This window comes from Gobio gobio (genome assembly GCF_949357685.1).
Source record: "Gobio gobio genome assembly, chromosome: 3".
NCBI classification, from domain to species: Eukaryota; Metazoa; Chordata; class Actinopteri; order Cypriniformes; family Gobionidae; genus Gobio; species Gobio gobio.
This window is the reverse complement of record NC_137099.1, coordinates 69,132,883-69,160,382: the sequence shown is the minus strand read 5'-3', so window position 1 is coordinate 69,160,382 and position 27,500 is coordinate 69,132,883. Positions and strand designations below refer to the sequence as shown.

Below are 27,500 nucleotides of genomic sequence, written 5' to 3'. Positions count from 1 at the left end.
CGTCTCTTCACAGGTGTTGGTCATCTGAAGTCTTCATAAGAGGCTGGATCCAGACTGGAGCTCTAGATTACGAGTTTCTCTCTTGAGAGCGTGAGTAATATTGTTGTACCACGGTGCAGTACTTTTCTCTTTCACCTTTCTTAATCTGATCGGTGCAACCGTTTCTAATGTACTAGAGAAAATGGTGCTCATACTGCTCATCATTTCCTCGCGTTCATGTGTGTGTTTGGGTACACTGAGACAGATCAGGCAGGTTATCTGTGAATCTATCTATAGTGGAGAATTGTTCAAACCCGGTCAGCAACGGTTGGGTCTTGAGCGACAGCTTCTTCAGTGCTGTAAGCTCAGTAAAGAGCTCTCTTCTAATCGAGACTTATGTTTGGCTGTGCAGGGTTCTTGAGTTGTGAATAGTCCTTGGTGGTTTCATTAGGTTCTTCAGATCAGTATTTTGGTTTCTTGTTACACGTTCACATGTTTGCAAAATGATAAAACAGAATGTTTCCTTAATGTTCACATAACCAAAAAATATGCAAAACTGTCACGATCATGTTCTGCTTTGAGTTTCTTTCTGTGACTTTTTCCATTTGCTCTGTCTGTCCTCCTGATTTCCTCGTTTCCCAGGCGTTCATACTCTTTATTCCTCAACAACTCTTGTCACAGCCATATCACCCTGTAGCCCATGACTGATTTCCCACAGAAGCTAAGCAGGTCTTGAGCCTGGTCAGTACCTGGATGGGAGACCTCCTGGGAAAACCAGTTTGCGGGTGGAAGAGGTGTTAGTGAGGTCAGGGAATGCTCACCCTGTGGCTTGTGTCCGTATAGTGATGGGGACTCTGTACTGTAACAAGTACCGTCCTTCGAGGTCCTGACTCTGTGGTCATTAAAAATCCCATAGCTCTTCTCATAAAGAGTAGGGGTACAACCCCGGTGTCCTGGCCAAATTGCTTCCATGGCCTTCTAATAATCCCTATCCACTGAATTGGCTGGATCACTCTCTCCTCTCCTCTCCCTAGCTGGTGTGTGGTGAGTGCACTGGCGTCGTTGTTCTGTGGATGCTGCACACTGGTGCTGGTTGAAGAGAGACCTCTCATATGATTAAAGCACTTTGGGTGTGCAGTAGTACATAGGAAATGTGCTAAATACCTTAATTTAATAGTAATTAAACAAGTAAAGACAAGATCAGAATGGACTTACCAGCGCTGCGCCTTCTCCTCCTCCCCGAACACTGAAATGTTCTGGGGTATTTGGGCTGGAGCCTCCCCTTTACAGCCTGCGAGCCTGAGGCAGCCATCGAGATCGTCCCAGAACCAGAGCCGGATCCAGTTCCCAGACTCAAAACCTTGCCTTCTTCGCCGGTCCCATCTGGAGATCTTCTTCCACCAATGTTTCTGCCTGACTTCCTGGTCCCATCTCCGTCGGCTCCACTGGTGTTACCTAGCTCCTCAACTCTGCCCCCACCGCTAGCTCCATGCGGCTCTTCAGCTTCGCTTCAGGCTTCCCCTCCACCAGCTCAGTCCCCGGCTGCACCTCGGGCCTCCAGGTCCATGTCTCCACCTCGGCCCGTCAGCCTGTCGGCTCCCCCTCGCCTATGCGTTCCCTTGTCTCCAGTGTGGCCCGTCTGTCTCTGGGCTCCCTCGTCCCTCCGGATCAACCTCAGTCAGTCATCGCTCAGCTTCCGCCACGGACTTCCGGGTGTCCTCCACCCCTTCGGCTCCACCAGGCTTCTCCATCCTCCTTGTTTGCTTCGTCGTCCCCCCGGTCAGCCGAGTCCCCGTCTCCACCTCGGCCCCGCGAGCCAGAAGTTTCACCTTGGGCTTCTGGGCCGTGGATTTGCCTCAGTCGATTGGTTCTATCTCAGGTTCTGCCCAGCCCTTCAGGCACAGCTCCACCATGGCTCCTCCCACCGTCAGCTCCACCATGGCTCCTCCCACCGTCGGCTCCACCACGGCTCCTCCCACCGTCGGCTCCACCATGGCTCCTCCCACCGTCAGCTCCACCATGGCTCCTCCCACCGTCGGCCTCACCATGTCCTCCAACTCCTCCAGGTCCCTGACCTTCCCCAGCTCCACACACACCTTCCTCCCTCCTCAGTTGGGAATTGTACACCATGAGGACACAGCTTTGTCTCGTAATGTCTCAATCATGTTCTCTTTTTGTTTCTGTCTGGGACTTTTTCTGTTTGCTCAGTGTCTGTCCTCCTGATTTCCTAGTTTGTCACATTAGTTCATCTTTATCCTGCTGTTCCTGTTTAGTTCCCTCATTTACTATGTGTGTATATACTCCCTTTGTCTGTTATTGTCTCGGGTCATATTTCTCCTGTTTTCCAGTGAAGTCTATTTGAAGTATTCCTAATCATTCGTATTCCTTATTCCTCGACAACTCGTGACTAAGAATGTCCTAAGAAGATGTTTTTGTTAGCAGGGATATAGTTTCAAATCCTGAATCCACCCTTGTGTCATTAGACAGGATATATGGCTTTCTTCTGAGGAATCTTCTTGTAAAGGACCGTTTGCAGTGACCGATTGTCAAAACTCTAGAACAGGTTGAAGATCTTCTGTCTTATTTGTTCTCCACAGTAGGAGCACAAAAGGGTGTAGAAGTGGGAAGTAACCGTGACTCTGAAAGTGCCTGAGCAGAGAAAGTCTGTAACTGGATCAGGAATGAAAGTGAAAGGTCAAAGGTGAAGGTCAGCGGGGTCAGAGGAGTGTGCAGACACTTTTAATGACACTGCAGACGCACCTGTCTCGAATCCGTTAGTGATGTTGTGTCATCATGTTTCTCTGCAGTTTACTGGGTAGTGTGTGTGTGTGTGTTTGTGTGAGGGAATGTGTGAGTGTATGAAAGAAGCCCTTTATAAAAACACAAATGTAAAATGTCTGACAATCTGGACTGCATTTCTTAATTCACCCTCATGTCGTCATTCACATCTGGCTCCCAGACACACACACTCTCTCTCTCTCACACACACACACACACACACACACACACACACACACACACACACACACACACACACACACACACACACACACACACACACACACACACACACACACACACACACACACACACATACACACTCCCCTGCAGCTGCTGTTGTGTCTTTGATCTATAGATTGTTGTGAAAGTCTTTCCAAATGAGTTAAGATTTTCTGCTGAGAGATGTTTCTCTGTGTGTTAAAGACATGCTAGTCATACTGAGAACTTTTCGATAGAAGTATGTGTGTGTGTGTGTGTGTGTGTGTGTGTGTGTGTGTGTGTGTGTGTGTGTGTGTGTGTGTGTGTGTGTGTGTGTGTGTGTGTGCTGCAGATGCAGGTATTACACATGTGAAGAGACACATGACCAGTCCAGACCTGCATGTAGATACCTTCACTCACATACACACACACTCGGCTTTCACTGCTGTCAGTCATAGGTGACGGTGTCAGTGTGTTTCCTAACAGCTGAGACAGACAGACGGACACACACACACACACACACACACACACACACACACACACACACACACACACGTTTGTTTTTGTGAAATGTGAGGACATTCCATAGGCGTAATGGTTTTTATACCGTACAAACCGTATTTTCTATCCCCTTACACTGCCCCTAAACCTACCCATCACACACACACACACACACACACACACACACACACACACACACACACACACACACACACACACACACACACACTGCCCCTGCCCCTAAACCTAACCCTCACAGGAGACTGTGCAGTTCACTTTCTGTTAAAAAAAACTAATTCTGTGTGATTTATAAGCATTTTGAAAAGTGAGGACATGGGGAACGTCCTCATATTTCTCCCTTTTTTTGTAATACCCATGTCATTATACACATTTGTGTCCTGATATTTCACAAAAACATGCCCACACACACAGACACACACACAGACACACACACACACACACACACACACACACAGACACACACACAGACACAGACACACACACACACACACACACACACACACACACAGATGTGAGGGCTGTTCATTAGCCTTTAGTAACTGTAAGTGTCATCTCCCTCAGCCGATCCCATCGATGTGCTGAAGATTCTGGACCTATCAGATTCCATGGAGGGCGTGTCCCTGGAGGCGGGGCTGTGTACCAGTAGGCGGGGCACAGAGGAGGCGGATCTCGCTTATAAGATTGAGAAGAAAATCCAAGTTAGTGTTCCGACCAATCAGCTCTTCCCAGGTATGTAACACACACACACACACACACACACACACACACACACACTGTAAACAGACAGACCATAGACTCCCACTGTTGTTATATACAGATACATTTCTTAGGTTAACTTCAAATACACTTTATTAAATACACTGATATTCAAAAGTTTGGGGTCAGTAAGATTAGAAAATTATACTTTTATTAATCAAGGACAGATCAAAAGAGACAGTAAAGACATTTATAATGTTACAAAAGATTATATTTCTAATAAATGCTGTTCTTTTCATGTTCGTCAGCGGCTGTTCTTAAAGTGACAGGAGCACTGATGATGCCTGTCATTAATGTTCATCACAGAACGACGGGAACAGAGAAAATTTGTAGCTTTAATGATGATTCATCTATATTTAATTTATTATTTATGCAGTTAAGAAAGGTGTTTGATAACCATTACATGTCTAACAGGGAAGGCCACAGGTAAAAATAACATTTATTATAATGGGGTTATGTAAAGATTGTTTTAAGATTGTTTTTAAATTAAAAGTTGTTTTTTTAAAGCCTAATAAATATTGAAATTGGAAGCTTTCAGTTATACTGTAATGTGACGTCATTAAAGGGTTAGTTCACCCAAAAATGTAAATTCTGTCATTAATTCCTCACCCTCATGTGGTTGGACACCCGTCAGACCTCCGTTCATCTTCAGACACAAATGAAGATATTTTAGTGTAAATCGAAGCGTTCGAAGCGTTATGAATCAGTGAGTCGAATCATGATTCGGATCGCGTGTCAAACCGCCAAACTGCTGAAATTTGGCGATTCAAACTGCTGATTCGACTCACTGACTCATAACACTCTGAACCGCTGAATCGACTAACTGATTCATAACGCTCTGAACCGCTGAATCGACTCACTGATTCATAACGCTCTGAACCGCTGAATCGACTCACTGATTCATAACGCTCTGAACCGCTGAATCGACTCACTGATTCATAATGCTTCGAAGCTTGTGTTTTGAAATCGTGTTTGAAGCCGTGTTTTGAAATCGTCATCACTATATAAGTCGTTATTTAGGGTTTTTTTGCGCACAGAAACTATTCTGGTCTTCATAAAGTTATTGTAGAGCCGCTGTAGTGAGATGGACTTTGTAACTTTAGTCTTTAGTGTCTTTTAAGGGTCTTGAGAGTGTAAAGTTGAGCCAATGGAGGCCTTTCAGAGCATCAGATTTACACTAAAATATCTTCATTTGTGTCTGAAGATGAACGGAGGTCTGACGGGTGTCCAACCACATGAGGGTCAGTCATTAATGACACAATTTTAATTTTTGGGTGAACTAACCCTTTAATGTTTCATAGAGACATTAGTATCAGTGATACTGGCCTTCATTCATAAAAACATGACATTACAACACATATTTAAAATATGCTGTCTTTAAATTGTTTCTACATTAATTTGGAGAGCAACTGAAATAATTACAATATCAAAATATTAAAATCTACAAAAATATAAAAAACTTGCGATTAATTACAGAAAAAAAATTGATTAATTAGTTAATTTTTTTTTATCGATTCCCAGCACTAATTAAATACACTGATATTCAAAAGTTTGAGGTCAGTAAGATTAGAAAATGATACTTTTATTCATCAAAGACGCATTGAATGGATCAAAAGTGACAGTAAAGACGTACGATTATATTTCTAATAAATGCTGTTCTTTTCATCGAAGAATCCTTTCCAACACTGATAATAATCATAAATCCTCATATGAGAAAGATTAGTGAAGGGTCATGTGACTCTGAAGACTGGAGTAATGATGATTTGATCGGAGAAATAAATCACACTGTATATTCACATAGAGAGCAGCTGATCTACACTGAAGTGTGTGTGTGTGTGTGTGTGTGTGTGTGTCCAGACTCTGCGTTCCCGGTGGATTTCTCAGTGCTGGTGACGGTGCGTGCGCGGCGTGGAGCTCAGTGTTTCCTGCTGTCGGTGTATGACAGTGAGGGTGTGCAGCAGCTGGGCCTGGAGCTCGGTCGCTCGCCCGTCTTTCTCTACGAGGACCAGAACGGCCAGCCCACGCCCGACCTATACCCCATATTCAAGAAGATCAACCTCGCCGACGGCAAGTGAGTGACGCCCTCCTTCATCCAGAGGTCACATGACCAGCCCTTCAGTCGCCACACACTGAATACATTCAGACTTGATATCTTCGGTCATTTCTCCAGTAAATGTGAAAACAAGAGCATCAATGAGTCTGAATCTCTGGTTAGAACAGGACATGGTGCTGATAGTTTGTTATTTGAAGTTAATCATTCGCCCAAACATGAATATTCAGTGACTTTCTTTCTTCTGTGAACCACAAACGAGTTATTATTATCCATATAATGAAACGCTGACTTCAAAATGACATTAAAGCATCACACAGGAGGTGAATATGACTCTTTTGAACTCATATGATTCTTTGTGTGGAACAAACCCAAACTGACACCTGTGAATAGAGTATTGCTTTTGTTCTGAATCAATACAGATTGATTCAAAGCAGCTTTACTATGATAAACAGGGAAAAATGTATTAGTTATGAAACAAATTCAATTCAGCTGTAAAGAGTCATAAGATTCAAACTTTCATGAGAGTTGTTCTGTTGAGTTAGAGCTTGAATGAGCTGTTTGCTTCGTTCGTGAATTGAACTGGTTTTTGAGTTCGGTTCATTGGAGCTGAAGATCATGACTGGATAACCGTCATGTGACTTCAGAAGCTTTGAAATGTAGAGCGCGAGTCACATGGACGAATGCCGTGATGCTTTTATTAGCGGTTCAAGCCCTGAAACTCTATTGCAATTGCTAATTATTACAATGATGCAGCATTCTCCTCTAAATCGGATCGAGCAGACCAAACCGTGAGTCGTGGAGACTTGAAACTTTGAGGGCTGGTAGTGCTCTCACCGCCTACAATGACACCAAAGCTCGCCCCAATCGGCCTGACGGGGGCGCTACAGCGCTCAAAAGTGTGAAATGGATCATAACTCCTAAAGCGTTTGGCGTAGGCGAAATATTCAGGTATTTTGGATTTTTTCGAAAAAACCTACTTTTGCAAACTAGTCCTAGGTTTTTGGTCTGCCCGAAACCAGTGCAGCAAAATTCTCTGGAGAGTGAATATCAATATTTATGAAAAAAAGTTCATAAATTTCGATTCACGGTCGCTAATGAGCGCCAAAATATTCGATGTGGACGGAGCCATTTTTATTTAAATGGCTATAACTCGTGAACTGAACAAGATATCTTCGATAAACTTGGGACACGTTTTTATGAGCACAATCTGAGGTCACGTGACAAAAAACGCTGTGATTGGCCACTCGGTGGTGCTATAACATGCAAAAAACATGAAAACGGCTGTAACCACTAAACCGCTTGTCCGATTGACTTGAAAATTGGGAAAATTGGTCTTTGTCCAAGGTGCCATGAGAGTCTATGAGGACATTGGCGTATCTCAAAAAACATGGCCGCCATTGGTTAACGGGGGTCGATTGTAACGAAACTTGTTGGGCATGTTTGACTTATGCCTCTGTAATCATGTGGTGTTTCATACATCTACACAATATTCATATCATTTGATAAATCTCCTCATACCGATCAACTTCGCCTCGAGAACCACTGCTGTCAATCGAATTGCTCATTATATATTAACAGTTATGTAAAAAATTTGCAAACCAGTCCTAGGTTTTTGGTCTGATCAGATCCAAACCAGTGCAGCAAGATTCTCTGGAGAGTGAATATCAATATTTAATTAATATTATTAAATTAATATTTGAAATTTCGATTCACGGTTGCTAATGAGTGGCAAAATGTTCGATGTGATCGGGGCCACTTTTACTAAAATGGCTATAACTCGTGAACGGAACGAGATATTTTCTGCTAAACTTGAGGTCACGTGACGAAAAACGCTACGATTGGCCACTTGGTGGTGCTATAACATGCAAAAAACATGAAAACGACTGTAACCACTCAACCGCTGGTCCGATTGACTTGAAAATTGGTATGCTGTGTCTTTGTCCAAGGTGCCATGAGAGTCTATGAGGACATTGGCGTATCTCAAAAAATATGGCCGCCAATGAAGTTTGGGTTAACGGAGGTCGATCGTAACGAAACTTGGTGGGCATGTTTGACTTATGCCTCTGTAATCATGTGGTGTTTCACACATCCACCTAATATTCATATCATTTGATAGATCTCCTCATACTGAACAACTTTGCCTCAAGAACCACTGCTGTCAATCGAATCGCTCATTATATATTCACAATTATGTAAAGAATTTGCAAACTAGTCCTAGGTTTTTGGTCTGATTGGAACCAAACCAGTGGAGCAAGATTCTCTGGGGAGTGAATATCAATATTAATCAATATTAATATTATTAAATTAATGTGCAAACTAGTCCTAGGTTTTTCGCTCAATCTGAATAAACCTAATGCAGTACAATTCTCTAGATCAATAGTTATCAAAACATTTTTACTTTACCCTTTGGGTAGCAGGGTCCTTTATAAAATGTGTGTGGCAAAATATACTCAAAAGCCTATATATCGTAAACGAAAGCTCAGAACTTCACGAAAATAGGTGAGCACATGCGACATGTGATTCTAATCAAGTTTGCCAACTTTAAGGGATATTGGACCATAGGTGACGCTATAACTGTTAAATATCTTTAAAAATCTTAAAAAGCCTTAAATCTTAAAAAGACCATTTACAGCCAATACAGGCAATTTACCATAGGAAATATTGCCTGTATTGGCTGTAAATGGTCTTTTTACGTCTATGATCTAAGTGGTTACATGCTTGCTAAATAAAACATAATATCTTTCTATACATATGTGCTTAAAGGCCTTTAAACGCTTGAACCCTGATAATTGCTGCCCGCTATTTGTCAGTTATTTTCACAGTTTCACAGAAGAAAGTCATGCATGTTTGAACGCCGTGAGAATGAGTAAACGAAGACAGGATGATCGATTTTGACTCTTTAAAAGCCGTGAATCAGCCTGCAGATGTGCGATGATGAACTCGCTGTGACCGTACAGGTGGCACAGAGTGGCCTACAGCGTGGAGGGTCAGAAGGTCACGCTCTACCTGGACTGTCAGAAGGTGGCGACCCTTGACCTCCCTCGAGGGCCTGAGCCGAGGGTCAGCACGGAGGGAGTGACGGTGTTCGGGACGAGACTTCTGGATGAAGAAGTGTTTGAGGTGAGTGAGGATTGATTACAGACGGGGTCAGTGAGGTCACGCCGCATTACTGTCTGTTACACCAACACAAGCTCTTCTAATGTTTCTAAAACAGTCTCTTCTGCGTTTATCTCATCATAAAGAGACTTCTGGCCCAAACTGATGGTTTTTCTGATCCCATTGGCAGATCATTTAGCTTGTTTTAAGCAAAAACTCACTTCATTCTGATTTTATTTTCCAGAAAACAAGAACAAATATCTTGTGTTATTTTACTCATCTAGTAAAAGCATCGTGATTTAACAATTTATAGATATTAAGACTGGAAACAAGACACAAATACTAAGAAAAGCATTTTTTGGCCGTGTAATATGATTTGATGCTCAAGAAACGTTTATGATTATTATCATTGTTGAAAACAGTTTAATATTTCAGTGGAAACTGTGAAACACATTTTATTTCTCAGGATTAGAAAGTTCAAAAGAACAGCGTTGATTTGAAACAGAATCGTTTGTAATAGTCTTTACTGTCACTTCTGATCAGTTTTTGTGAATAAAAGTATTAATTAATTTATTTTAAATCTCACTGACCCCAGACTTTTGTACAGTAGTGTATTTATATTCAATATAATAATTGCCCTGTTGTATTGAAGTTCGCCTTTGGTTGTGTTGCTCTCATTGGTTTCTATCCAATTCACTAAAAATCAACAATATTGAGTCATGTATAAAACACAAATAATATTAAATATGTGCAATTATATCACTCCTATTGTGTTCAAAAGTCTCACTCTTTGTGTTAGCGTCAGTTTGACAAAGTAAGTGTAAAACAGTGTCTAACAGTATTTGTAGTGTTTGTATCTGCCTCTAAAACCTCTTCAAATGTGTTTCATACTTATTTATATCAGACTAGTGATTGAGAATAAGCAAAAACATAATCACACAGACTCAAACAGTGAAGCCTCATGTATTTTAGTATAGTTTAGCCTGATTCTTTGCTGGTTTCTAAATGGTTGATTTTTGGTGAATCGCAAGGACAAACACCATCAATGTTTCCATTCGTTCCTGAACACATTTATGTTTTGAAATGTTGCATATGCACGACCCTAAGTGAGAAAAAATCACAACATCTCAGGACAAAACAGCAGTGTTTTAAACCGTTTAATAACCAAGTGCAATCCTGAGAGCCATTAGGAGGGTTCATCTTTCTCACCATCACCAGCGATGTCATCTAGCTGATTACAACACAGTGAAAGTGTGTGACGTCCTACAGGAACACGTGTGTGTGTGTTTCAGGGAGAGATTCAGCAGCTGTTAATCGCTCCAGACCCCAGAGCTGCGGCCGATTACTGCCACACCCACATTCCTGACTGTGACTCCGCCCTGGCCTACAACAGCCTATCGCTGGACCCCGTGGAGGTAACCCCGCCCACAGTATAATGAGCGTGTCTGGCACTCGTGTGTGTTGTTTGGCTCAGTGTTGAACATGCTGTCAGGGACCGGAGCCAGTGTTTAGATCACGCCCTTCAGCGCCTGTGATTTACAGAGACAAACACTGAGACAGACTCAGATCTCCACAGACAACAACTCATAACCCAATATAAAGACAGACCTACTGTGAGCTACGAGATTTGTTGAAGCCATTAAAGGGACAGTTCACCCAAAAATGAAAATTAGCCCATGATTTACTCACCCAAAAAGCACATCCATCCATCATACACTGCTCCACACGGCTCCAGGGGTGAATAAAGGCTTTCTGAAGCGGATCCATGCGTTTGTGAAAGAAAAATATCCATATTTAACCTGCTATAAAGTCAAATATTCTGCAGAATTATCCATGAAATCTCCACCAACCCCAGACATGACATGCACATACATATGGATATTTTGTAATAAATGTAAAATATATAGTTTGTATAGCATCGTCGTTTTTTTATTCCTCCGTGATTTTAATTTGATGATGTAATTTGCAGTGCTTCTTGGGATTGTAGTTCTGTCACAGTGTGTATTGTCTCCTCATAGCTGGTTGGTTTGTTTCATGGCTTATGATTATGATTTAACCAAGAGTTTTTAAATTTCCTATGAGAAAAATGAATGGAAAAATAGCGATGGTGTCTGTTGTCATGGTGATGCAGGTCAAGAAGCCGCCGAGGAAGCCAATCGAAGAAGAGTTTGACGATGACCTTTACAACGACCTTTACAATGACCTGTCTATCTCGACTGCTGGAGACAATGTCACCGAGTATGAGGTGTGTGTGTGTGTGTGTGTGTGTATTTGAATAACAGTACTTCACAAAACTTAAGTCTGATTTGGGTGAATCTGGGTCAAGAGCCCAACTAAAGCAAACACTGATCACCATAATGGTGGCATAAACATTATCCTTCAGTAATTCTGCTTGTTATCATCAGGTGTTCATAACTAATGGCCAATCATCACTCAATTAATCAGTTCTTTATGTCATTAACTTCAACACTCTTGAGTGTGGACTCACTTACACTCCCAGGAGAGTTAATTTGACACTGGAGCTTCTGCTGTGTATAATGATAACAATAAAGATTTAATATTAATAACCATTCTTCATTTTAAAGATAAAGGCACAGAGGAAACGTTATCGTTGGAATCACTTTCAGAGCGATTATTTTCCAGCGGACGAACAATAAAAACACTGACAGCCAATAAGAATCAACCCTGCTTTAAAGAGCTCAAACATTTAAAGAGACAGACGACAAAACCACAGCGCTTATAATAAACAGAACGATTATTATTATAGTTATACTTTCGTTATTATTGGTGTGAACGGCCATTTAGACATTTAATTGAGTGAAGGTTTTTCTGTAGTGTCTGTACTTGAACTCAAGCACAATTTCTCAGTAGTTACAGTGATGTTCTCATGCTGTGTGTGTGTGTGTGTGTGTGTGTGTGTGTGTGTGTGTGTGTGTGTGTGTGTGTTGTGTGTGTGTGTGTGTGTGTGTGTGTGTGTGTGTGTGTGTGTGTGTGTGTGTGTGTGTGTGTGTGTGTGTGTGTGTGTGTGTGTGTGTGTGTGTGTGTGTGTGTGTGTGTGTGTGTGTGTGTGTGTGTGTGTGTGTGTGTGTCTCAGATAGTGGAGTACGAGGACGCTGAGAACGAGACGGAGTATTTTAAGGAGTACACCGAGTATCACGAGTATGACGAGTATGACTTCCGTCCGGCAGAGAGACAGGAGCAGTTCTTCAGTGGTCAGGTGCCGTCTGCCTCTCCTCTCCTCTAAATGTCACACTCGTTCTTCTCTTCATTTCATTCACAGATGTTAACAACCTTTCCTTCAATGACTAAGACATCACTAAACACTAACTGGGACTGTGTGAACGCGCAATATTGTTGCGAAAAACACGAACTAAGACAAAAAATGAACTGTAATAAATCTTGAATCTGAAGTTTTTTTGTTTGTGATTGTGGTTATGGAATAAATGCACTCATGCTGATGAATATGATAATATTATAAATCATGTGACATATGAAGACTCTTTCCTTCAGTCGTCACCCGGGCCAGAGAAAGGAGAGAAGGGCGAGCCGGCGGTGTTGGGAGAGGGGACTCTGATTATGGGACCCCCGGGCCTGCCTGGTGCTGAGGTAACCTCACCTGCAACATCACATGACTGTGTTTACCATGTTTTGTGTGTGTGTGTGTGTCAGTGACAGACGGTGTGTTTGGGTTGTTTCCCGCAGGGGCCGCCGGGTGAACATGGTCCAATGGGAGCCCCGGGACCGATCGGAGATCCAGGAGACCCGGTGAGACACACACACACACGTCACGATCGCCAGGCTCATGACTGATATTGCACACTATTACACTGCCTGTCTCTCACTAGGGTCCTGAGGGCCGTCAAGGACTTGCAGGGGCTGATGGGATACCTGGACCTCCGGGCAACCTGCTGATGTTACCGGTGTGTGTCACTGACTGTCTGTCAATCTAAATGAACATACAGAGACGTTTGTTTTAATACTTCGTTTGAATTGACGAATAAACTATTGTTTAAAAGTTAAATGAGCCAAACTCAACCGGTTCATATGTGAGTATGGTCTCACGTGTCTGTGTGTGTGTGTTAGTTTCAGTCTGGTGGTGATGCTCGTCTGGGTCCCGTCATATCAGCTCAAGAAGCTCAAGCTCAAGCCATCCTGCAGCACACCAAGGTCAGTCACTAACTCTACACTAACTTTAGACTAACTCTACACTTCCTCTACACTAACTCCACACTAACTCTACACTACCTCTACACTAACTCTACACTACCTCTACACTAACTCTACACTAACTCTACACTACCTCTACACTAACTCTACACTACCTCTACACTAACTCCACACTACCTCTACACTAACTCTACACTACCTCTACACTAACTCTACACAAACTCTACACTAACTCTACACTAACTCCACACTACCTCTACACTAACTCTACACTAACTCTACACTAACTCTACACTAACTCCACACTACCTCTACACTAACTCCACACTACCTCTACACTAACTCTACACTACCTCTACACTAACTCTACACTAACTCTACACTAACTCCACACTACCTCTACACTAACTCCACACTAACTCCACACTACCTCTACACTAACTCCACACTAACTCTACACTACCTCTACACTAACTCTACACTACCTCTACACTAACTCTACACTAACTCCACACTACCTCTACACTAACTCCACACTAACTCTACACTACCTCTACACTAACTCTACACTACCTCTACACTAACTCTACACAAACTCTACACTAACTCTACACTAACTCCACACTACCTCTACACTAACTCTACACTACCTCTACACTATCTTTACACTAACTCCACACTACCTCTACACTAACTCTACACAAACTCTACACTAACTCTACACTCACTCCACTCTACCTCTACACTAACTCTACACTATCTTTACACTCACTCCACACTACCTCTACACTAACTCCACACTACCTCTACACTATCTTTACACTAACTCTACACTACCTCTACACTAACTTTAGACTAACTCTACACTTCCTCTACACTAACTCCACACTACCTCTACACTACCTCTACACTAACTTTAGACTAACTCTACACTTCCTCTACACTAACTCCACACTACCTCTACACTAACTCTACACTAACTCTACACTACCTCTACACTATCTTTACACTAACTCCACACTACCTCTACACTAACTCTACACTACCTCTACACTATATTTACACTAACTCCACACTACCTCTACACTAACTCTACACTAACTCTACACTACCTCTACACTATCTTTACACTAACTCCACACTACCTCTACACTAACTCTACACTAACTCTACACTACCTCTACACTATCTTTACACTAACTCCACACTACCTCTACACTAACTCTAAAATAACTCTACACTAACTCTACACTATCTTTACACCAACTATATACTAATTCTACACTAACTCTACACTAACTCTACACTATCTTTACACTAACTAAACACTACCTCTACACTATCTTTACACTAACTATATATTAACTCCACACTACCTCTACACTACCTCTACACTAACTTTAGACTAACTCTACACTTCCTCTACACTAACTCCACACTACCTCTACACTAACTCTACACTAACTCTACACTACCTCTACACTATCTTTACACTAACTCCACACTACCTCTACACTAACTCTACACTACCTCTACACTATATTTACACTAACTCCACACTACCTCTACACTAACTCTACACTAACTCTACACTACCTCTACACTATCTTTACACTAACTCCACACTACCTCTACACTAACTCTACACTAACTCTACACTACCTCTACACTATCTTTACACTAACTCCACACTACCTCTACACTAACTCTAAAATAACTCTACACTAACTCTACACTATCTTTACACCAACTATATACTAATTCTACACTAACTCTACACTAACTCTACACTATCTTTACACTAACTAAACACTACCTCTACACTATCTTTACACTAACTATATATTAACTCTACACTACCTTTACACTAACTCTACACTACCTCTACACTACTCCACACTACCTCTACACTAACTCTACTCTAATTATACACTACCTTTACCTAGGGTTGGGTACCGAAACCCGGTGCCAATATATTGAAAGCGGCTATGACAATCCTTTCAGACGGTTATAATTTGACTAACGTTACGTGTTTTATTAACATCAGATACATGCACATTATATAGTAACTATATAGTTTACTCTATTCTTCTTCCAGTTTACTGGTCACTTACTTTCATGTATTTCGTGATACGAGAATGAACTCAAGTGTTGTAAATCTGACAGATCCGATTCTGAGGCGCAAACTAACATGGCGCCGCCCATTGCGCTTTATAGATCAACTAACACACATTCACTCACACATTTGAACATCAGATAGTTCGTGACACAGTTAAGAAGTTTGTGATTATTTTGAATAAAAAGAAAAAGCTAAATAAACCCGATACAGCTGAGCTGTCAGCGCTATTGTGTGTCATGTGAGAAACATGACGCGTCGCCATGGAAACATTAAGGCGATGCGTTCTAAAATATTTAGCCAGAGAATATGATCATATTTCAAAATAAAGCTGAAGCTCGAAGCTGGTTAGTAGCAGAGCAAGAATACAGACTAGGCTAACTGCTGTTATTACTGTAACTGTTATTTAGAGTTATATTAGGCCTGTTGTAGTTGGGTTAGGTGGCTTAGGTTTTACTGTGAATTTGTAAATAAGTCAATTATAATTTGTAAATAAGTAAATTGTGTTTTGTATTTATTTATATTCATACATTTAAGTATACATTCAACTTTTAATAAATGGTTCAATTTAAATAAAAATAAAATAAATAAAAAGCCATTTAATGTCATCCACCTCGTTTTGTAGCCTTTTTTTTTTTTAAGTATCGGTTCAGGCACCGTTTAGGCACCGGAACCGTTTTAAAAGTATCGGTTTGGCACCGGAATCGAAAAAAACCAAAACGATACCCAACCCTAACCTTTACACTACCTCCACACTTACTCTACACTAACTATACATTAACTCTAACTACCTTTACACTACCTCTACACTAACTCTTCACTAACTCTACACTAGATTTACACCAACTCTATACTAATTCTACACTAACTCTACACTAACTTTACACAAACTCTACATTAACTCTACACTACCTTTACACTAACTCTACACTATCTTTACACTAACTCTAAACTTATTCTACACTAACTATATACTACCTCTACACTATCTTTACACTAGCTATACATTAACTCTACACTATCTTTACACTAACTCTAAACTTATTCTACACTAACTATATACTACCTCTACACTATCTTTACACTAGCTATACATTAACTCTACACTACCTTTACACTAACTCTACACCTAATTCACACTACCTCCACACTAACTCTACTCTAATTCTACACTACCTCCACACTAACTATACATTAACTCTACACTAACTATAAATTAACTCTAACTACCTTTACCCTACCTCTTCACTAGATTTACACAAACTATACACTAACTCTACACTAGCCAGCAGCCATATCAGCCTGTAGCCCAAGACTGGTTTCCCACTGAAGCTAAGCAGGGCTGAGCCTGGTTAGTACCTGGATGGGAGACCAACTGGGAAAACTAGGTAGCTGCTGGTAGAGGTGTTAGTGAGGCCAGCAGGGGGCGCTCACCCTGTGGTCTGTGTGGGTCCTAACGCCCCAGTATAGTGATGGGGACACTATACTGTAACAAGCACCGTCCTTCGGATGAGACGTTAAACCGAGGTCCTGACTCTCTGTGGTCATTAAAAATCCCAGGATGTCCTTCGATAAAGAGTAGGGGTGTAATCCTGGCATCCTGGCCAAATTTGCCCATTGGCCCCTGTCCTTAATGGCCTCCTAATCATCCCCATATACAGATTGGCTTCATCACTCAGTCTCCTCTCCACCAATCAGCTGGTGTGTGTTAGTTCTGGCGCAATATGGCTGCCGTCGCATCATCCAGGTGGTGCTGCACATTAGTGGTGGTTGAGGAGATTCCCCCTTCTATGTAAAGCGCTTTGAGTGCCTAGAAAAAGCTATATAAATGTAATAAATTATTATAATTATTATTAACTCTACACTACCTCTACACTAACTCTACTCTAATTCTACACTACCTTTACACTACCTCCTCACTTACTCTACACTAACTATACATTAACTCTAACTACCTTTACACTAACTCTACGCTAGATTTACACCAACTCTATACTAATTCTACACTAACTCTACACTGCATTTACACTAACTCTACATTAACTCTACACTAACTCTACACTATCTTTACACTAACTCTACACTACCTCTACACTATCTTTCCACTTACTCTATACTAATTCTACACTAGCTATACACTAACTATACACTACCTCTACACTATCTTTACACTAGCTATACATTAACTCTACACTACCTCTACACTAACTCTACACTACATTTACACTACCTCCACACTAACTCTACTCTAATTCTACACTAACTTTACACTAACACCACACTAACTCTACACTAACTATACATTAACTCTACACTAACTATACATTAACTCTAACTACCTTTACCCTACCTCTTCACTAACTCTACACTAGATTTACACTAACTACACTACCTCTTCACTACCTCTTCACTACCTCTTCACTAACTCTAAACTAGATTTACACTAACTACACTACCTCTTCACTAACTCTACACTAGATTTACACTAACTACACTACCTCTTCACTAACTCTACACTAACTCTACACTAGATTTACACTAACTACACTACCTCTTCACTACCTCTTCACTAACTCTAAACTAGATTTACACTAACTACACTACCTCTTCACTAACTCTACACTAGATTTACACTAACTACACTACCTCTTCACTAACTCTACACTAACTCTACACTAGATTTACACTAACTACACTACCTCTTCACTACCTCTTCACTAACTCTAAACTAGATTTACACTAACTACACTACCTCTTCACTAACTCTACACTAGATTTACACTAACTACACTACCTCTTCACTACCTCTTCACTAACTCTACACTAGATTTACACTAACTACACTACCTCTTCACTAACTCTACACTAACTCTACACTAGATTTGCACTAACTACACTAACTCTACTCTAACTCTACACTAATTCTACACTAGATTTACACTAACTACACTAACTCTACACTAACTCTACTCTAACTCCTGATGTTTGAATAAGTCTAGACCAGTTTCGGAAGTGTACAAGTGTACTTGTGTTACATAGCTACTTTTTATGGAAAGTAATCTGTTTCAATATTGTGTTACTCCCTAAAAAAGTTTGCTACATTAATGGTCATTCATAATTCATATTTGTCCTAATGCACTTTGAACATGGTTTGCATCACATTGACGAACGCGCGTCCTGATGTGTGTGATGTGTGTGTCTCAGCTGTCTCTGAAAGGACCGCCGGGGCCGCTGGGACTCACTGGACGCCCGGGGCCGCTGGTGAGTGTGTCTGCACAACCAATGCATGCGATTCAAACATTATGATGTGAGAAATGTAGTTTTTGTTTTCTATTAAGATCAGTGTTAGGTTAGTCTGTATTTGTAAAAAAGAGTCTATGGAAAATTAATATTTAGATGTTTGACATGAGGTTTGGTGACTGTCAGTCTCATTCTTCAGTGTGTGTGTGAGTGTGTGAGTGTGTGTGTGTGTGTGTGTGTGTGTGTGAGTGTGTGTGAGTGTGTGAGTGTGTGTGAGTGTGTGAGTGTGTGTGGCGCCCTCTAGTGCTGCTGTGTGTTTGTGCTCTGTATTAGACAGCAGCTGAGATTGTGTGTCATCAGTTTCATCATTTACAGTTTTATCTTCATCTGGACAATTACACAAACAAAAGAACAAATAGAAACCAAATCAACAGAGCTCAAATGATCAGATCATAAATGACGTTTAATATGAGTGAAGAAGCGTGTGTTTGTGGCTGTGTGTTTGTAGCTGTGTGTTTGTGACTGTGTGTTTGTGTGTGTGTGTGTGTGTGTGTGTGTGTGTGTGTGTGTGTGTGTGTGTGTGTGTGTGTGTGTGTGTGTGTGTGTGTGTGTGTGGACTGGTAATCCCTACGTTATGGGGACAAAATGTCCCCACAAAGATGGCAATATCCGAAATCCTCGTCCTTGTGGGGACATTTTTTGGTCCCCATGAGGAAAACATCTTATAAATCAGACTAAGTGATGTTGTTTGAAAATGTAAAAATGTGTGTGTGTGTGTGTGTTTGTCAGGGTAATCCAGGGCCGCGGGGTCTGAAGGGGGATCATGGATACACAGGACCACCGGTATGAGATTATGACGCTCATCAGATATTCATATTCACTCTACATACATACACACAATACCATAGTTTGGAATAATAACGATTTTTAAGTGTTTGTGAATGAAGTCTCTTCTGTGTGTGTGTGTGTGTGTGTGTGTGTGTGTGTGTGTGTGTGTGTGTGTGTGTGTGTGTGTGTGTGTGTGTGTGTGTGTGTGTGTGTGTGTGTGTGTGTGTGTGTGTGTGTGTTTAGGGTCCTCGTGGGCTCCCAGGGGCTCCGGGACTCAACGGTAAACCAGGCAAGAGGGTGAGTCTCATCTGTACACAAAACACACCAGCAGACGCCTGCCTGAACACCTGATATACACCTGTGTGTGTGTGTGTGTGTGTGTGTGTGTGTGTGTGTGTGTGTGTGTGTGTGTGTGTGTGTGTGTGTGTGTGTGTGTGTGTGTGTGTGTGTGTGTGTGTGTGTGTGTGTGTTCAGGGTCGCGGCGGGATCGACGGAAGCAGAGGTGAACCAGGAGAAACAGGAACTAAAGTAAGTTATGTGATGAGTTTGCAGATGTTTCTGACCCATCAAACACACACTGTTCCTCATAATGAGTTAACATGAGATGTTAGAGGAGACGAATCAGACACTGAAGACATGAAGATGAACATCAGAGGATGGAGACACAATAAATTATCTCATTTGTGAGCCTGTAGGACACCTGAGATGTTGTCTGTGTGTGTGTGTGTGTGTGTGTGTATGTGTGTGTGTGTGTGTGTGTGTGTGTGTGTGTGTGTGTGTGTGTGTGTGTGTGTGTGTGTGTGTGTGTGTGTGTGTGTGTGTGTGTGTGTGTGTCATTATCAGGGCGACCGAGGGTTTGATGGTTTACCTGGACTGCCTGGAAACAAGGGTCACCGGGTAAAACACACTCCATTTACACACATCAACCTCAATATGAATAAATGTTCATGAGGTTCATAAACATCTGTGTGTGTGTGTGTGTGTGTGTGTGTGTGTGTGTGTGTGTGTGTGTGTGTGTGTGTGTGTGTGTGTGTGTGTGTGTGTGTGTGTGTGTGTGTGTGTGTGTGTGTGTGTGTGTGTGTGTGTGTGTGTGTGTGTGCAACCAGGGAGATCAAGGGAAGAAAGGGCCCGTTGGTCCTCAAGGAGTCCCTGGAGAAAAAGTGAGTGAACAATTCTTTAATATATTTTTTTTACTTCAGTATTACACTTAGCAACCACCCAGAACACCCTAGCAACTGCATTGAAAGATCCTAACAACCAACCAGAACATCCTAGCAACTACATTGAAACACCCTAACAACCACCTAGAATACCCTAGCAACTGCATAGCAACACCCAGTCAACCACCCAGAACACCATAGCAACTGCATTGAACGATCCTAGCAACAACCCAGAACCCCCTAGCAACTGCATTGAACGATCCTAACAACCAGCCAGAACACCCTAGCAACTGCATTGAAAGATCCTAACAACCACCCAGAACATTCTATCAACTGCATAGCAACATCCTATCAACCACCCAGAACACCCTAGTAACTGCATAGCAACACTTGATCAACCACCCAGAACATCCTATTAACACCATAGCAACACTCTGTCAACCACCCAGAACATCCTATCAACAACATAGCAACACCCTATCAACCACCCAGAACATCCTATCAACACCATAGCAACACCCGATCAACCACCCAGAACATTCTATCAACACCATAGCAACACCTTATCAACCCCCAGAACACCCTAGTAACCACCCATACCATCCTATCAACACCATAGCAACACCCTATCAACCACCCAGAACATCCTAGCAACACCCGATCAACCACCCAGAAAGTCCTAGCAATTGTACAGCATACATCCTAGCAACCACACAGAATACCCTAGCAACCACCCAGAACGTCCTAGCAATTGTATTTCAACACCCGATCAACACAATAGCAACACCCGATCAACACAATAGCAACACCCGATCAACACCATAGCAACACCTGATCAACCACCCAGAACACCATAGCAACACCCAATCAACACCATAGCAACACCCGATCAACACCATAGCAACACCCGATCAACACCATAGCAACACCCAATCAACACCATAGCAACACCCGATCAACACAATAGCAACACCCGATCAACACCCGATCAACCACCCAGAACACCCTAGCAACACCATAGCAACACCCAAGCAACACCATAGCAACACCCAATCAACACCATAGCAACACCCGATCAACACAATAGCAACACCCGATCAACACCATAGCGACACCTGATCAACCACCCAGAACACCCTAGCAACACCATAGCAACACCCAATCAACACCATAGCAACACCCGATCAACACAATAGCAACACCCGATCAACACCATAGCAACACCTGATCAACCACCCAGAACACCCTAGCAACACTATAGCAACACCCAATCAACACCATAGCAACACCCGATCAACACCATAGCAACACCCGATCAACACCATAGCAACACCCAATCAACACCATAGCAACACTCTGTCAACCACCCAGAACATCCTATCAACAACATAGCAACACCCTATCAACCACCCAGAACATCCTATCAACACCATAGCAACACCCGATCATCCACCCAGAACATTCTATCAACACCATAGCAACACCTTATCAACCCCCAGAACACCCTAGTAACCACCCATACCATCCTATCAACACCATAGCAACACCCTATCAACCACCCAGAACATCCTAGCAACACCCGATCAACCACCCAGAAAGTCCTAGCAATTGTACAGCATACATCCTAGCAACCACACAGAATACCCTAGCAACCACCCAGAACGTCCTAGCAATTGTATTTCAACACCCTATCAACCACCCAGAACACCCGATCAACACCATAGCAACACCCTATCAACCACCCAGAACATCCTATCAACACCATAGCAACACCCGATCAACCACCCAGAAAGTCCTAGCAATTGTATAGCAACATCCTAGCAACCACCCAGAATACCCTTGCAATCACCCAGAACGTCCTAGCAATTGTATTTCAACACCCTATCAACCACCCAGAATACCCTAGCAACCAACCAAAACATCCTATCAACACCATAGCAACACCCTATCAACAACCCAGAACACCCGATCAACACCATAGCAACACCCTATCAACCACCCAGAACACCCAATCAACACCATAGCAACACCCTATCAACCACCCAGAACATCCTATCAACACCACAGCAACACCCGATCAACACCATAGCAACACCCAGATCAACACCATAGCAACACCCGATCAACACCATAGCATCACCCGATCAACACCATAGCAACACCCGATCAACACCATAGCAACACCCTATCAACCACCCAGAACATCCTAGCAACACCCGATCAACCACCCAGAAAGTCCTAGCAATTGTACAGCATACATCCTAGCAACCACACAGAATACCCTAGCAACCACCCAGAACGTCCTAGCAATTGTATTTCAACACCCTATCAACCACCCAGAACACCCGATCAACACCATAGCAACACCCTATCAACCACACAGAACATCCTATCAACACCATAGCAACACCCGATCAACCACCCAGAAAGTCCTAGCAATTGTATAGCAACATCCTAGCAACCACCCAGAATACCCTTGCAATCACCCAGAACGTCCTAGCAATTGTATTTCAACACCCTATCAACCACCCAGAATACCCTAGCAACCAACCAAAACATCCTATCAACACCATAGCAACACCCTATCAACAACCCAGAACACCCGATCAACACCATAGCAACACCCTATCAACCACCCAGAACACCCAATCAACACCATAGCAACACCCTATCAACCACCCAGAACATCCTATCAACACCACAGCAACACCCGATCAACACAATAGCAACACCCAGATCAACACCATAGCAACACCCGATCAACACCATAGCATCACCCGATCAACCACCCAGAACACCCTAGCAACACCATAGCAACACCCAATCAACACCATAGCAACACCCGATCAACACCATAGCAACACCCAATCAACACAATAGCAACACCCGATCAACACCATAGTAACACCTGATCAACCACCCAGAACACCCTAGCAACACCATAGCAACACCCAATCAACACCATAGCAACACCCGATCAACACCATAGCAACACCCGATCAACACCATAGCAACACCCGATCAACACCATAGCAACACCCTATCAACCACCCAGAACATCCTATCAACACCATAGCAACACCCGATCAACACCATAGCAACACCCAGATCAACACCATAGCAACACCCGATCAGCAACACCCGATCAACACCATAGCAACACCCGATCAGCACCATAACAACACCTGATCAACCACCTAGAACACCCGATCAACACCATAGCAACACCTGATCAATACCATAGCAACACCTGATCAACCACCCAGAACATCCTATCAAAACTATAGCAACACCTGATCAACACCATAGCAACACTCGATCAACCACCCAGAACACCCTAGCAACACCCCATCAACACCATAGCAACACCTGATCAACCACCTAGAACACCCGATCAACCACCCGATCAACACCATAGCCACACCCGATCAATACCATAGCAACACCCGATCAACACCATAGCAACACCCGATCAACACCATAGCAACACCCGATCAACACCATAGCAACACCCGATCAACCACCCAGAACACTCGATCAACCACCCAGAACATCCTATCAACACCATAGCAACACCTGATCAACACCATAGCAACACCCAATCAACCACCCAGAACACCCGATCAACACCATAGCAACACCCGATCAACCACCCAGAACACCCGATCAACACCATAGCAACACCTGAGCAACACCATAGCAACACCCGATCAACACCATAGCAACACCCGATCAACCACCCAGAACACCCGATCAACACCATAGCAACACCTGATCAACACCATAGCAACACCCGATCAACACCATAGCAACACCCGATCAACCACCCAGAACACCCGATCAACACCATAGCAACACCTGATCAACACCCGATCAACACCACAGCAACACCCGATCAACCACCCAGAACACCCGATCAACACCATAGCAACACCCGATCAACCACCCAGAACATCCTATCAACACCATAGCAACACCTGATCAACACCATAGCAACACCCGATCAACACCATAGCAACACCCAGATCAACACCATAGCAACACCTGATCAACACCATAGCCACACCCGATCAACACCATAGCAACACCCGATCAACACCATAGCAACACCCGATCAACACCATAGCAACACCCGATCAGCACCATAGCAACACCCAATCAACACCATAGCAACACCCGATCAACACAATAGCAACACCCGATCAACACCATAGCAACACCCGATCAACCACCCAGAACACCCTAGCAACACCATAGCAACACCCAATCAACACCATAGCAACACCCGATCAACACCATAGCAACACCCGATCAACACCATAGCAACACCCAATCAACACAATAGCAACACCCGATCAACACCATAGCAACACCTGATCAACCACCCAGAACACCCTAGCAACACCATAGCAACACCCAATCAACACCATAGCAACACCCGATCAACACCATAGCAACACCCGATCAACACCATAGCAACACCCAATCAACACCATAGCAACACCCGATCAACACAATAGCAACACCCGATCAACACCATAGCAACACCCGATCAACCACCCAGAACACCCTAGCAACACCATAGCAACACCCAATCAACACCATAGCAACACCCGATCAACACAATAGCAACACCCGATCAACACAATAGCAACACCCGATCAACACCATAGCAACACCTGATCAACCACCCAGAACACCCTAGCAACACCATAGCAACATCCAATCAACACCATAGCAACACCCGATCAACACCATAGCAACACCCGATCAACACCATAGCAACACCCAATCAACACCATAGCAACACCCGATCAACACAATAGCAACACCCGATCAACACCATAGCAACACCCGATCAACCACCCAGAACACCCTAGCAACACCATAGCAACACCCAAGCAACACCATAGCAACACCCAATCAACACCATAGCAACACCCGATCAACACAATAGCAACACCCGATCAACACCATAGCAACACCTGATCAACCACCCAGAACACCCTAGCAACACCATAGCAACACCCAATCAACACCATAGCAACACCCGATCAACACCATAGCAACACCCAATCAACACCATAGCAACACTCTGTCAACCACCCAGAACATCCTATCAACAACATAGCAACACCCTATCAACACAATAGCAACACCCGATCAACACCATAGCAACACTCTGTCAACCACCCAGAACATCCTATCAACAACATAGCAACACCCTATCAACACAATAGCAACACCCGATCAACACCATAGCAACACCCGATCAACCACCCAGAACACCCTAGCAACACCATAGCAACAACCAAGCAACACCATAGCAACACCCAATCAACACCATAGCAACACCCGATCAACACAATAGCAACACCCGATCAACACCATAGCAACACCTGATCAACCACCCAGAACACCCTAGCAACACCATAGCAACACCCAATCAACACCATAGCAACACCCGATCAACACCATAGCAACACCCGATCAACACCATAGCAACACCCAATCAACACCATAGCAACACTCTGTCAACCACCCAGAACATCCTATCAATAACATAGCAACACCCTATCAACCACCCAGAACATCCTATCAACACCATAGCAACACCCGATCAACCACCCAGAACATTCTATCAACACCATAGCAACACCTTATCAACCCCCAGAACACCCTAGTAACCACCCATACCATCCTATCAACACCATAGCAACACCCTATCAACCACCCAGAACATCCTAGCAACACCCGATCAACCACCCAGAAAGTCCTAGCAATTGTACAGCATACATCCTAGCAACCACACAGAATACCCTAGCAACCACCCAGAACGTCCTAGCAATTGTGTTTCAACACCCGATCAACACAATAGCAACACCCGATCAACACAATAGCAACACCCGATCAACACCATAGCAACACCTGATCAACCACCCAGAACACCCTAGCAACACCATAGCAACACCCAATCAACACCATAGCAACACCCGATCAACACCATAGCAACACCCGATCAACAACATAGCAACACCCAATCAACACCATAGCAACACCCGATCAACACAATAGCAACACCCAATCAACACCATAGCAACACCCGATCAACACAATAGCAACACCCGATCAACACCATAGCAACACCTGATCAACCACCCAGAACACCCTAGCAACACCATAGCAACACCCAATCGACACCATAGCAACACCCGATCAACACAATAGCAACACCCGATCAACACCATAGCAACACCTGATCAACCACCCAGAACACCCTAGCAACACCATAGCAACACCCAATCAACACCATAGCAACACCCGATCAACACCATAGCAACACCCGATCAACACCATAGCAACACCCAATCAACACCATAGCAACACTCTGTCAACCACCCAGAACATCCTATCAACAACATAGCAACACCCTATCAACCACCCAGAACATCCTATCAACACCATAGCAACACCCGATCAACCACCCAGAACATTCTATCAACACCATAGCAACACCTTATCAACCCCCATAACACCCTAGTAACCACCCATACCATCCTATCAACACCATAGCAACACCCTATCAACCACCCAGAACATCCTA

At 43.1% G+C, this 27,500-nt stretch overlaps 1 protein-coding gene across 1 annotated transcript in view; it reads left to right on the top strand.

Moving 5' to 3' along the window:
• col5a3b (collagen, type V, alpha 3b) overlaps nucleotides 1-27,500 on the top strand; it is a gene marked incomplete at its 5' end in the record, with an annotated part of 48,971 nt that overhangs the window by 4,124 nt on the left and 17,347 nt on the right. Inside the window, 12 exons of the mRNA XM_079813315.1 lie at nucleotides 1,270-1,758; nucleotides 1,859-2,128; nucleotides 4,042-4,209; nucleotides 6,121-6,307; nucleotides 9,247-9,409; nucleotides 10,678-10,800; nucleotides 11,517-11,630; nucleotides 12,480-12,602; nucleotides 12,896-12,991; nucleotides 13,088-13,150; nucleotides 13,231-13,305; nucleotides 13,469-13,552. Coding sequence (XP_079669441.1) covers nucleotides 1,270-1,758; nucleotides 1,859-2,128; nucleotides 4,042-4,209; nucleotides 6,121-6,307; nucleotides 9,247-9,409; nucleotides 10,678-10,800; nucleotides 11,517-11,630; nucleotides 12,480-12,602; nucleotides 12,896-12,991; nucleotides 13,088-13,150; nucleotides 13,231-13,305; nucleotides 13,469-13,552 — 1,955 coding nt within the window. The remainder of the gene's footprint in view (nucleotides 1-1,269; nucleotides 1,759-1,858; nucleotides 2,129-4,041; nucleotides 4,210-6,120; nucleotides 6,308-9,246; nucleotides 9,410-10,677; nucleotides 10,801-11,516; nucleotides 11,631-12,479; nucleotides 12,603-12,895; nucleotides 12,992-13,087; nucleotides 13,151-13,230; nucleotides 13,306-13,468; nucleotides 13,553-27,500) is intronic.